Raw genomic sequence first — 14,472 nt, forward strand, 5'->3', positions numbered from 1 at the left:
AAACATTGCAAGGAAGTCTAAGAGTGTGTGTTTGTTTTTTTGCAGTTCACGTGCATTGTGTGTCCGAGCATGCAGGGAAACATGTCTTCAAGCACATACAAACATGAGCTTGTAAGATCATGAGAACACTGTAAAACGTGTTTTGGTTTCTCAGCCTTTGTTGAGAGGAGTTGACATGTTATGTAAGAGAATGTTTTCCCTGTGTCCTGTTGCTAAGACCTGAAGAGAGGGAATTTTCGCCCTTGCCAAAAGAAGGCAGTATGCTCAGACAAAGCCCCCCCCAGCACAGGAATTCTGACCTGGCCTATTTGAGAGCTGGTAAACCTTTTACAGCACAACGCAGGGAGGCCTGTGTTGTGCTCTGACTTTTTTGAAAGGTCAGCTACAGGGTTTTTATGTCACATTTTAGACCCATTTTGGGGAAATCTTCGACAACAAGAATTGCATTTATTGCAGTGCTGACTCACCTTGGTCTTGCTGCGGGTGCTGGACATCCTGCTCTTGAGAAAGCTGAACGTCCGGCTCACTTTGTACTTCTCTGACTCGACCTTAGATGGGATTATGTATTTATCCCAGTCCTCATCCTCGATTCTGTATCATATTTCAGAAAGAAGTTGTCAAAACTCCTCCTTTAACACTGTCCCATGCTTGACTGCAACATTCAAACCGACATGCACGTTATACAAAATGAGTCCTTTTTTTAGTGTTTTTAAGAGACTGGAAAGAATCTAATCAGGAACAGTGGTGTCATGCCGGAATGAAAGAATGTCCAGACAGTGTTCCAGGACCCCTGGTCTACAGATTATTACTCTTAATAACATGCTTGGCATGCTTGGGACTCACTATGGACTCTTGTGGTTGCTATTTATAGTATGACCTTGACAAACTGCAATTTATAATGTGTTGACTATTTACAGCAACTTATTCTACTTACAATGGGCTCTCTAGGTTAAAGGTAATAATGACAAAAAGGAAAGAAAGAAACATGCAGTATCTCGTTACAACTATGTTATGATCTTACGTAAAAAGTGTTAATATATTCTACCACTGCTGATTCCTACATCAACAAATGCAGCTCCAAAGAATGTGTGGTTAAAGGATGAGCTGGAAAATGGTTTTACGATGAGGTTAGAATGAGTTAAGCCACACATGCATGTCTCTGAGGCCATTTTGATGGAGACATACTCTTTGAGGAACTCTGTGAGGGTGAGATGTTGGAGTGATGCGCTGCTCTCCTCCTCTGCAGATTGGGCCCGCTTACGGAAACCCAAAACCCTGCGTGGATATAAAACACCTCAGACAGGTCGCCGTGTCTCTGCTCATCGGGTTTTCAGACTTTAAAATAATGTTGTAGCATCTACAATTACAGTCTAACACTACTTATGGGGACATGTGTATATGGAAAAGCAATATGACTAGAGGATGAATTGTTATCTGTTTCAGCTGAGCCATAATACTTCAGGAAATGCAGGAAAAGCCAGATCCACATCTTGTTAATATTGGATTGATATTGATTGTGAACCAAAATGGTTGATGAGCCTAATCGGGTGAGCGTTGGGAATATTCTATCAGTGTAATCAAAAATAATGTAGATTGCCTAATGTCACCGACAACGCTTCCTCTGTTAGCAATGCATGGTTATTAGAAAAAAAACGTACATCTGCAAATGATGAATTTATGAGGCAGTAAGATGAAATCAACTGTAAAAAGAATATGGATGGAGGTAAGATTAAGGGAAATCAAAATGCGTTACATGGTAGGACAGTATAGCAAATGTTAATTAGGAACAACTGTTAAACTCTGTACCCAGGATAAAATACAACAATATCACTGAAGTGGTCTAAAAATTAGCAACATGTCTCTGAAGTCTGACATCCAAGAAAGCAATGAGTTTTGGTGTTTACTCAGGGTTATTTTGAGGTTGCAATCAGAGAATACTCTGGCCCCAGACTCTCAAAAGGAAGTATGTCATATCCTGCACACTAAGACCACAACCACAGGTTCAAAACTAAAGAGAGACACACACACGCATACACTTATCCCCCCACACACGTATACACAAGCATGCTACATCTGAGCCAATCTCTAACCACTGGTCAACACCGATACCTAAAAAGGAGGAAGATCTGAACAAGACCTGACACAGTCGGGGGGGATTTTGTGTGAGCTCATGAAGTGACACAATGGTTTTACCTTTTTTCTCTGGAAGTCTCAGTCAAGTTGAATGCTTTCTGTTCTGTAATGAAAAATAATGAGTTAGCCAGAAATACAAGTCAATAAATTTGAAGATGTGGCTTTAGAGTCTACGTAGATCAGTCGACAGGATTAGAAACCAACACCCCCTGTTACAATTGATTTAGAGGCAAACACAGGGATCACAGAAAAAGTCTGGATCCAGCAAACCCCAACAGAGAAAGAACAAACACAGCAGCATGTCCTGCTTTGAAAAACCAGATGACAAGAAGATGGAAAAATAAAAACCAAGAGGAAAACAAAATGTGACCAAATGGAGGCATAACAGAACCCTCAGACCAGAAACAACTCTTCCTTCAGATGATCTACGGGAGTCGAGCGTTTTTCCAAAGCCTCAGTCCTCCATTTGTCAGCCCTCATATGGTATATTATAACTTCAATTTTGGGAAACTATTATTTCATTATTAAGTGAAAGAAAGAAATCAAACTGTGGGAAAGTCTGCGTTTGATCACTGGACAACTGAAATGATGTTATTTACAGAAACGGTCTGACACTCAACCCCAAGAATTACATTTGACCACAGATAAAGAGCTGCACAATTTAAGCAAAACATTAGAAAATCTGTTTCTGCCAAATTTATTTCACAACAAAATGTGCTGGAAAATGATTTTGTTTTTCACTGCATGTTTTACAATCTTGTAGAACTATGCTAAGACAGTGGATCATAAAAAGTTTGAAGATACTAAATGTGGCTCTTAATTGTGCGGCTCTTGGTTATCTGTCCCAAGGTTTACCACAAAGGGGAATAAAATACATCCTTAAATGATTATTCCAGCCAGCTGAAGTTTGCTCTTGTACTTACTAACTTGGTTGAGACGAGAGAGGGATTTAGAAAGTGATAAAGCCTGAAGTAGAGAACGACCACTGCTGCTGAAAGCGCCATCTACACAAAATAAAATATGACCTTAACGCTGCGCATTTGCATGTAGTCACTGTCACCCTTGTGAGTGGTGCTGTATCAGAGAAGAGCTGACGCTAAACACACGTGTACTTTGTAGAGAAAGGGTTGATTTATGATGCTTGCCTGGTCTTGCCCCTGTTAAACATGTGGCCCATTTGTCCATTCAGCTGGCTCCTGAGATCAGAGAGTTCGTAGGGCAGAGGGGGTTAAAGTTCACTCACCTTCTTCCAGGTCGGTGATTGCTGAATCTCGGTTTAGCAGCGGCCGTGAAGGCTTTGCTTTAGGAGAGGAGTAGGAATAGGAGCGCAGTCGCACCTCGGCATCCTCGGAATTCTGGGTGAGAAAATTCACCAGAAACGTATCAGAAAGAGGACATCACAAGTTCAGTGCGTGTACAGGAATACTGGCAAACAGCAGAGTCACCCATCTTTGACCTTTTGTTCACATTATTGAGCTGTTGACAGTGTGCGCTTATCTACTAATGACTGTCCGTAGGGGAGGTTGTGTCTATTGTCATTCCAGAAGAGTTTCTGAAGTAGAAATGTTTTATATATAAATAGGGAGAATATCAAAATCACTATCTTGAGAACCATAAAGTCATAGCAATTTTTTCATGTTGGTCATTCAGTATTGTGGGGTTGGGGGGTGCACCTTGTTGGTTTTGTGCGTGCTGTCGGAGTGTGAGCGGTTAAAGTCAGGTGACGCGTCAAAAGAGTCCCTCTCCTCTCCTGAGCTGGATCGCAAAATGGACCTCTGTCTTATAGATGAGCAAGGGTAGGAGTGTCCCAGTATGTCCTCCTCTCCGCTGTCACACTCTAGACTGGGACTGCTTACACACACAGATGGAAAAACATATACATGCCCAGGTTATGACCCCGCAGAAAGCCAAAATACTCTACTTTTGCTTCTTTATAAGACATATTTCGATAATAAAAAAAAAATGGTAGACTTGAGAAATCCCTGATGCATCACACACACACTTTATTCAGTCACCTATTATAAACCAATTCGACCAACATTTGAATTACAGTCACATGCGTTTCGATCTGACGTCAAAGGTTCATGATGCCACCAGCTGGTCAGAAGTTAAGAATGGAGAAAAATCTAAACTCAAGCAGGCTGGAGGATAACATCCTGGTTAATAGTGCAGTACATGATTTAGCGGAGCTCAAGAAAGAAGGTTCCCATGATCTAAACGTCCCCACAGACAGTCTTCATGGACTAAAATAAACATCATTCAGGCTTTTGACAGATTTTTCTCGATTTTTCTGACCCAAACACACAAACTAAGCACATGTTTCAAGCTTCCAGTCTTATTTCACACTTTCACCTGTTTAACTCCTTTTTCTACCGTTCTGCTTATATTTTAGGTAAACTATACCTGAAAGCATATTTCTGAAGCAGTGCAATGGTTTAATATTCTGCTTGGCCAATTTTACAAACCTGTTTTATAAACATTTGGAAAATGTGGAAATATTCAAATGATCTAAACATTCCATTAACAGAACAGAACACAAGGAAACATGTCTAAAACATGTCGGAATTAAGAACAGATCAATTTGACAACAGCAAAAAAGTCTTTTTCAGGAGGGCTCAATTCAGCCAAATAATCCCAAACCATATTCTGCTTGGATTGCAACAGCAAGACTCTGTACTAGACAGTCAAACTACTAAACTGGCTGGCTTGCAGTCCAGAGCTGTCGCTCACTGAAAACATTTGAAAACTGTTGAGCAGCTGAAATCCAAGAATAGGAAAGGATTTTGCTTTCAAAGCTGCCAAAATGGTTTTCCATGGAGTATTGTGAAGAGATTAGGGGATGTATCCTAACCCTGCACAAACTTCTTCAAACAAAAAAGCACAATAGAGTTAATCAAATTCAGCATCTTATATGTTGTCTTTAAATTATTTTTGATTGATCATTTTACTCATGTTTTCAGTTACATTCTATACTAATGACTGGTATTCTCTCAATAAGTAACACCAGTTTGTTTTAATACAGACTGTTTTTCTTAATTCAACTGAGAAACTTTGGGTCACACACATTGAATTTCTTTAACAGCTTTCACTTTGATTTTCAATTCAAGAACCAGCGTCCTACCTCAGACCTCGGCTTGCATCTGTCAAGCTCCATCCTCTATGATTCAAGGCCGGAGAGACTGAGGGGCATGTCTGCGCCTGACGCCTCTGAGCTCCCTCGAACAAACGGAGGGCGGAAGCCAGGGGAGAGGAAGGAAAAGACGTGGAGGAAGCAAAGGGAGTGGGGGGAGAGATGCAGGAGGGTGGCTCCCTGTTATTGTCCATGCCAGGGCCATGGCTTCCCCTCAACCCACGATGTGGTGACGATGGGTAACATTTCTGGGAGCAGTTCCCTGAATCGAGGGGAGTCGCTGAGAAGGAATCCCAGCAGGGGATGTCGACGTGGGACACAGAGCTGACCTCCTCCTTCCCGGGAGAGCGGTACTTAATGTCCGCGTCATCTACCTGGACGAGAGAAGTGAGAACGCTATGAAAATCATCTTTTCTACTAACTAATTAGGAGCTCCCCTTGTGGAACATTTTATATCATGTCAGCCAAGTCTCCTATTCACGTGATATAAATCACATAACTGCTATACGCTGTTTTCTTTTTTACTTACAATGTCTAGAAAACTGTGTTTTTTTAGCTTGACTCACCTGGTCGACCAGCATGGCGTTGGCGAACACTTGGTCTTTGCCGTGTATCATCGCTGAAAGTCTGGCAGCTGCAGCCAGAGTCGGGGACGAGGCCTGGCTCTCCCTGATGGACTGGCTTTTCTCTACACAGAGGCAGTGAGCCACAGTGAGTGGGTATTTAAATTTTACATTTGGTTTCCACAGCAACACCAAATAACTTGTCACAAACACAGGAAGTGACATAGACATCCTGGGCAGTTGCATTTCATTGTTCAGTACCAAGACTCTCACACTGTATGTGTGTGTGTGTGTGTATGTGTGTGTGTGTACGAATAGCTCTTTGCACACTCATGCGAATGGGTGTGCATGGACTTGTGAGTGGACAGCTGTGGGCATGTTTCTTCCCCACCCTGCTTTTCAATGCAGCGGGCGAGTGGAAATAACTCTTGGTGAGCACACAGCAGCATTGAGAGGAACCCCTTTCAACACAGTAGAGTCAGTGTGAGCAGTAGCCTGGTTTTGCTGATCAACACGGGAAAACACCCCTGCTCTCTCAAAACACACACACACACACACATCTCCCCTGGGGATTTTGCTCTTTACAAAGCACACCTTCTCCATAACGCTATTTTCTAACCTGAAGTTTAGAAAATAGCCTTTGCACGTAAACAAAGAATTTGAATGAATTTGAATTTGAATTTGAATGTTCCCAGCCCCAGCATCCACCACAATAAGTCTTTGAGGAGACATTTACAGTAAAGCATTGTTGAAGTTTATCTGAAGATACCATAAGTCCTGTAAACATAAAGCTAAAAATAGAACATTACCATTTCTCAATAAAATTTCAAGAGCTGCTGTTGAATGTAAAGTAACTTATGGAAAGCTGCAGGTGATAGGTGAGACGACGTGGTCATTTGCTGTTTTCAGACTTAAGAAAGTTCTCTTTTTTTTAACTAAAAGGCATGGGGTATTTGCCCGGACTGCTTTCAAACGTCTGTGAACCTCCAGCGGTGTCCACTGGGTCTGACAGGACAAAAAACCAGTCAAAGTTTGTTAAATCTCGTTACCCCACTGACTGTGAAGTCTGCTCACCGTATCTGCAACTTGTATAGTTATTTGAGAAAGGCTTGGTGAACACTAACTAATCAAACAGGGACCAGCATTTTGATACTGGTTTTAGGACCTTCGTAGTTTGTATCTGTTCTACTTTTAATTGGCCCTCTTGAACAAGTGTCTGCCGGAAATCATTGAATTTTGAGCTGCTTGATTACTCAATGTTGGGAGCTCATAATGTATATCTGAAGCAGTCCTGTACATTTTATGCTTTAAATTCTGAGAAACTGCTATCAACTCCCATAGTTAACTATTCATCTTTTAAGCATCTGAGATTATGGCTTTTACTGGGAAGTATTGATGTTCCAGTAACGTTTATCAATGTTGTTTCTTGATAATGGTTTGTGTGTTTAGAAAATGATGATGCAACCATCCCAACGAATTAGGCTTAAAGAAAGTAAACAAGTTCAATTAAGTACAATCCTATTCAGTCCAGCTCATTTTAATAAATTTCAGGCCAATTTAGTCCAATCAAGTCCAACTAATTCCAAGACAGTCCAATACAATATAACAATATTTTCAAAAATGCCAATTTGTAGAACATTCTTAAGCAAAGGAAAGTAATGGCTCACATCTAATCATCTTTTCAGTTGAATCCCAGAGCTTACGGTGCAGTGCTGAGACAGGTTCAGTTAAAGTGTGTTGCTTTATTTGAAGACGGCTCATTGCGTAAGTGTAGCAAAAGCTTCCTAACGAGTGTTAATATCTCCAAAACAAAGATGGACCAAGTGTCAACTGCAAAATTTGAAAGTCAAGCCACCCTACTGTGATCAGGAATCAGTGGTGAGGATAAAGTCTACAAGCTCTGCTGCCAGAGAACTAGCAGATAACAGAACTGCTGCACCCGGAAACAAAACAAAGAGTTGGGGTCATTCTTTTTAAGTGCAGTTTTGTTTGACCTTTTTTTTTCTCTTGGTTTCCATGCCTTGTTGCATTTTGCACGTAAGGGCCTCCGTCGCATTTCACATTCGTTAAAAACAACTCCTGCTTCAAATGATGTCAGCGGAGCGAAAACATGTCTTTGTCACTGCTGCTTCCACCTTAACTCCTGCACAGACAACAAAAACAAAAGTTTTCTTTCAAAACAAACTCTTAGTTCATCTATCGTTTAGGGGCTGCAAGCACAACAGAGTAGAAGCAGATATGTCCAGCATTTTTAACCGAGAGTAAATCAGACCAACAATTGGCTGTGCTTCCTGTGGGCAGCAAGTCCCATAAATCTGAGAGGCATCAGAGTCAAGCAGACACTGATGAGGACACCAGATGATTCCCGTCACATCCACATAAAATATAAATGAAGTTGAACCAACAGAGTACATACTGAGATGATTCCACATAGTTCCTCGTGCTCCCAAGTTTGGAAGTATCTCTCAAACAGAAAAGAAAAGGTTACAACTTCCTCTTCTGTTGTAGGCAAGGCAAGGCAAGGCAAGCCAAGTTTATTTGTAGAGCACAAGTCGTACACAAGGCAATTCAAAGTGCTTGTAAGAAGTGTCCAGACCCTTCTGGTCCCACATGAAAGCAATATAGTCTGTATAAACCGGAGTCCTCATACATGGACAAAGACACTTTAGACCTTCCACTTTGTATCATAAGATTAGTTTTTCATTTCAACGTCAAATCCACAGAGTGGGTTAGAGCCTGGATGTGGGTCAGCCTGCTGTTTGAAAGTAGAGACTGTTTCATATAAACCAACGTCACAGACTTGACAGACGGGCCTAATAGTTCAGGTTCTGGTCCAGGTCCAAAGCCACAGCTGGCCGCCATGGACTCAATTATTCACACACCTCTGACCCATAAACACTGCTTCAGTGAACATTACTGTCAGACAGTATGATCTGTGTTTAACATTAGTTAACTGGGGGAATAACAGAAGCAGGGAGTTCATATTCCTAACGAGTTAGACTCAAGAAGCTGTCTTTACTGCTGAGACAGCGAGGTGTCTACAGATTACCTCTCAAAAAAGAGCTTTCAGGGACACTGAGTGGTGTGTGGAGCTATTTATATGGGATTTTTTCTGACAGAAGGTATACATTCGGAGTGGTGGGACATTCAGAGCATATCCCTGAGTGAGACCAAACCCTATACAGTAGCAGTGGCTGGAGTGACAGTAGAGTGAAAAAGAGAGAGCAGGAGCTCTGCAAATTCAGACAAAGACAGCAGTCAGGGCCAGGTTTCCAGACCATGGCAGTTAAACATGCAGAAGGTGACCCTTCAACCCATGCACACCCCTGGGAGAAAGAGATCGAGGAAGACAGGATGGAGAGAGGGTAGGGCATGGCAGTCACAAGGGCTCTTTCTCAAGGCTCGCTCCATTCATACGCTGCAGGGTGAAAACCAAGGACTCAAGATAAACACAATTATTAATTGTATAAACACCTGGGTTGGTTTATTATGCGTATAAAAGAAGTATTTGTTCAAGCTGAGTCGTTTCTTGTGATGTAAGTTGCTATTTAACCACGGCACTAAACAACTGCCACTTTGAAGAGGGCTGAACGATATTAGGATCGGATAAAAATAACAAACCAGGTCAAAAACAATCACAACAGATGCATTATAACCTTCTAAAGGGAGAGAGGTAATTACTCAGCTCCAGGGTTCAGACTGCTTAAATCATAAAAGCAACTGTCCACCAAAATCCACAAAAGCACTCTGAGTTATGACACCTGCGGTCAAACATTCCCGTCCAAGCATCACATACCCATTGTGTTTACATTTTGGTGCATCAACCAGCCAAAGACATCCAGGAAGAAGTAGAGCCAGACTGATCCGTTCTTGAAGTGTAGAAATAAACTTGCAGCTGTGCACACCTGAAATCACAATTCACTTTGCACGGGCACTGTCGCACAGCCAACTACTGAAAGGGTCTGCATCCAGCTGAAGAATATTCAGTCAGTTAGAGAAGTTTACGCAGGGCCACTGTTTCTGCTTTGAGGTAGAGGAGCCCAAACAGGCAGGGTGTGCAATATTTGCCGATGTCAGTCACTATTATGAAGAAATAACATGGTTAATCTTGCAGAGGTCTACGTGAAATATGAGGAAAAGATCACTGGAGTAAAGCCATGACACAGTCGTGGCAGTAACAAGATCTTCTTCTGTGTCTTTCTCTCCTTCCAACAAACACACAGTCACTTGCCCACAAGCAATAAGCTTTTTAACCTCCAGAGTTTAATTTTGTACTATTTTCAGCAGCCACTTCAGCTCTCCCATGACCGTCAATGAGACAGTAAACATACATGCCAGGTTAAAGCACTGGTACTCACTTCAATTTGGTTCAGATGATTATAATAAATCACTAAAGCTCAGCTCTAATCAAACTTTTAGTGACTCTTCCAGACAACTGTAGGATCTTATAGGCTGATGAAGAGACATTAAACTTCCCTTCAGCACTGCACCCCAACAGCAGCAACTGCTAAGGGAGCCTCATTCATGCACATAACAGCGTTGCCGGAAGATGTTGAAAGCCCTGAAACACTCAATCAGCCTCGAGTGGACATCTGACATTCCCCAATACATTGTCACATATCAGGTTACATCACTGCCAAAGATGCAGCTATCTAACTCTGACTGACCCGGTGCTGCAGCGGAGGCCTGTGAGTAAGACTGTGTAACGGGAACAGTCTAATTTTAACTTCATTGTTCCACATGGAACGGTGAAACCTATCTACCGAGAGGGCATTTGCCATCTCAAACATGGAGTGTCTCAAACAGCTTCTCTCCAGGGTAATCCACGTACATTAAACTCTGCAGCAGACATAAACATGCCAGAAACAATTCAAGGTCAGTTTTGAGCGTGAGGTAAAAAGCGAGTATGCCAACAATTACGGCAACTCACACAACTGTCAACGTGAAAGAAGACATTTCACATTAATTACCGCTCTGTTACCTTTTTTTCCTGTTTTCCTGCGCATCCTCATCCTGGGAAATGAAGGCCAGGAGTAGTTGAAAGGAGAGTCTGAGTCAGAATCCATGACTTTTGATGCTGAAGAAAACCTTTATCCAAACAGCTCAAAATGTGTAAAAAAAAAATGAGCAGTGCCTCAAATTACATCCATTCCCACATGGCAGAACAGACTCCAGACTAGCTGTAGCACTCCCTCTCCTTTTTCCAGAGTCGCTCTGTAGACTCTGACACTTCAGGAGAGAGCCAGCATGTTCCCCTCTGACTCCCCCAGCCACCCCTCCCCCTAAAATCCTCGCCTTCCCCCTCTTCGACTGTCGGGCAGATCTGGGACTGAACCCTGTCTTCTTGTCTCTGCAAGTCTTTTTTTCCTTCACTTTTCTCCTCTTGGTCTCCCACTTTAACCTGACTTTCTGACAGCTCTTTTCAAATCCAGCTTCTGGGCTTTTAAGTCTTTCTCCGTCTCCCTCAGTCACTCATCTACCACACTCAGCACTGAGTGAGCGGGAGAGATATCAACACATGCTGACAGGAGCAGGGGGAGGAGGGTATTGACGGCCGGAAAGAGTGACTGAAGGAAGGAGAGAAGCAGAGAAAAATCTAACTCAAATATAGGAGTGACTTCAGAGCCCGCAGTGAAGACAAACATTAAGGCAGACAGCTTAGCAGAGGTGAGTGTCAGACATTGGAGAAATCATTAACCCAGCGAGTTCATGATTGTCTCTGAGATATGCCGGGATACGGAGCTGCACTCTCCAACACTTGAAAGTACAAGCAACTGGGCTGAAACATGCTTCACGCCACATCTGAAGGGAGTTCTTCTCAATCAGTCAATTCTCTCATTCTCTATATTTTAGCATGTCAAAGCCAAGCTAAGGGGGAAGAGAGGGGTATCGGTGGGAGGGGAGGGGTATAGGAGTGGGGGGGCAGACTGCCAGGTCAGCAGTCTCACCATGGAGACAGCAGTGAGAGCTGCTGCTGTTTTCTTCCTTCATGCTGTTTCTTTCCTCTTCTTGCCAACCTGCAGGAGCACAATGTGCCATTTGCTGCAGCAAAGGATGCAAGAAAAATGTGGCAAATTGGGTGCTAAAGAGAGTTTAAGAGACAAATCAGACAATGGCACTGTGGAGGGGGGGGGCAAACATGGGTTTATAATGGCACATAAATTTAGGAATGTGATAAAAATAACATGACTGAAAAAGAGGATAAGAAGGGTTTTGTGGAGAGAATATATGCTGAGGAAAGTGAAAGAGCTACACTGTGACTATAGAAAAAAGTTTCAGTATGTGTGCTGGGGGGGGGGGGTAGTTGGCACTGTAATTGTGAACATTAATGCTGCCTTTGTGGGGTCTGTGTGGGGTTTAATCCTTTTTTTCCATTCTCCAATTAGATCCCTCAGTCGGGGTCGGGGTCTCTTGTTGGTGCTCCTGGCATTGCACTTATTGTCTCTTGTCACCTTGCCAAACTATCCATATCATAAATCCCTTTCTCTTGCTCTGACTCGTTTTCCCCGTTACACACACACACACACACACGCACATGCTCAGGCCGTTTTAACACTCCACTCCTCTCCCTGGGGATCACAACAAGCTGCTGGAAAACTGCATTCAGCAAAGCCCTGGCAACCCCCATTCAGCCACAAACACCCCATTTCTTTACTCCTTACCCCCTTTAGAGCACTCTTCCCTTCTGCATTCTTCCTCTACAACACACAATTGAACACATACACACTGACAACACATTCACACACAACGACCTCCTTCCTTTCTTCGGCTGTGGAGAGCAGAGCTCTTCAGGATGAAGTATCCTTTGCAATTTGTTCACTAAACTCACATTAAAATGCTGGCCTGGGAGGATGGGATGGGGGACATGCGTGTGTAGGTCTGTGTGTATGTGTAGGTACTTGGGTGTTTTGGATGGGGTATTTAAATATCAGGGGCATTAGAAGGGCAGAGATGGGGGAAAGTAAAGGGGGGGGAGAGGAATACAAAAATGAGTAAAGAGGCTGTCTCTTTGATCTTGAGAATGAGAAATATTTTTGAGAAGTATTAAAAACCCTTCTTGGTCAACAGCATACAAAATTATTGTAGTCTTGTAAATAAAGTTACAGTAATTTGAATTGGAGGGTAGAAGGATTACATCAAGAAGACAGGAGGAACATAACAAGTAGGTTCAAAATTCCACATCTCTTGCTGAGACTCAAGGCTACACAAGTTCTATCTGTCTATCTGATGACGCATGAGCTCAAGTTAAACAGCCATATTGCATGTGTTAACAAATAGATGGACTCACAATATAAGCTTCACTACTTTGCTAAAAAATGTATAACTCTGCCAATCACTGGTGATGTCTGACAGCTCTGGAATGTCTAATGAAGAATTCAAACTCTCAAAGGGTCAAATGTGAATTGTTAACCATGTATAAAACCTGTGTCATTTCCAGTGTCTGCTGTCTTTTCATTCAAACATTCCACGGAATTCTATTTAAGTGACCAATATTATTTCATATGAGCCGCTAAAAGCATTTGAAATGGGTTGAAAGAGGTCACGGGTAGGCAATAATCAAAGACTACACAGAAAATATGCAAATTCAGCCGACAAACAGACACCCACTCTCAAATACACATGCATATGGAGCATAAATGGCTACACCATTTAGCACGGAAAACTACACCAACCACAGGATGTTAAGATTAGAGATGTCCAGTGCCAAGTATTATAAAGCCTGAAGCCTCAACTTGTAACCACAGCATTCTTAAACCGAGGCATCAGTCTTCTCTGCTGCAGTGAAAGCCAATTATTAACCCACAGGATGTTCCCACTCTCAGATCCTTCACAATACCAAAGAAGCTGAACAGGATGAAAACACTTATAGTTAGAAGTAACCCTAGCTCATCCCTATTCCTCTATCATTGCTGACAGAACCAAGATGACTCAGAATTATTCTGCCAGTTTGTCATGTTGTGTTAAAGATTTCTCTTCGGTGGCACATTAACCGTAAACAGTGTAACAATAACCCAAAAACTCTAGACAAGGCGGGGAGGCGAGTCAGGGGCCTGAAATGTTATCCCACAGTCAGTTGGGATGGTATTCGGCCATACTTGAGGATAACTGGTGTGTTCCAATTTTTTACTCGGGAAAGGAAATGTTTCCTTATTTAATGATTAGAAGCTACTTGGATAACCTCCAATGAATAAAACACCAGCTAAAACAACAATGATCAGTTTTAGTCTGCACAAAGCGTGATCTATCACTGAGGTACCACAAGCTCTAAAATTACAACCATGTCTAAAAGCGGGCCTGTGTGAAAGGGAATCTCAAAATCTTTACCAGAATCAGACTGCGGTGGGTTGTCCTCTTCGTCCTCCTCGTTCAAGCAAAACACCAGCTGCTCCTCGTAGTCCTCAGTCAAGAAATTGGGAACCTTTTGAGAAACAGCGTACATGTTTCCACGGTGAGACTTTTTGCTTCATGCATACCCGAGAAGACATGTAGAACTGAGCACAAAAACAGAAGTGTTTGGCGAGTGCCTAGGTGTGCGAGACACATCAATTAGTTAACCATCTGTATCACACAAAACAGCTCCTATTGGATGACCAGAGTCATGTGCCACACCTGTCAAAACATTAAACACCCATTTGACCACAAAGT

General features: G+C 42.4%; 1 protein-coding gene across 1 annotated transcript in view; it reads right to left on the bottom strand.

Moving 5' to 3' along the window:
- The window catches only part of LOC140309016 (rho guanine nucleotide exchange factor 28-like), a 33,082-nt gene that overhangs the window by 11,689 nt on the left and 6,921 nt on the right, over nt 1-14,472 (bottom strand). Inside the window, exons 7-15 of the mRNA XM_072386855.1 lie at nt 14,152-14,245; nt 5,830-5,951; nt 5,255-5,637; nt 3,807-3,981; nt 3,377-3,488; nt 3,057-3,137; nt 2,194-2,236; nt 1,186-1,275; nt 468-591 (exon numbers count right to left, since the gene is read on the bottom strand). Coding sequence (XP_072242956.1) covers nt 468-591; nt 1,186-1,275; nt 2,194-2,236; nt 3,057-3,137; nt 3,377-3,488; nt 3,807-3,981; nt 5,255-5,637; nt 5,830-5,951; nt 14,152-14,245 — 1,224 coding nt within the window. The remainder of the gene's footprint in view (nt 1-467; nt 592-1,185; nt 1,276-2,193; nt 2,237-3,056; nt 3,138-3,376; nt 3,489-3,806; nt 3,982-5,254; nt 5,638-5,829; nt 5,952-14,151; nt 14,246-14,472) is intronic.

This window comes from Leuresthes tenuis, unplaced genomic scaffold, assembly GCF_036924035.1.
Source record: "Leuresthes tenuis unplaced genomic scaffold, fLeuTen1.0.hap1 SCAF_6, whole genome shotgun sequence".
In the NCBI taxonomy this organism is placed as follows: Eukaryota; Metazoa; Chordata; class Actinopteri; order Atheriniformes; family Atherinopsidae; genus Leuresthes; species Leuresthes tenuis.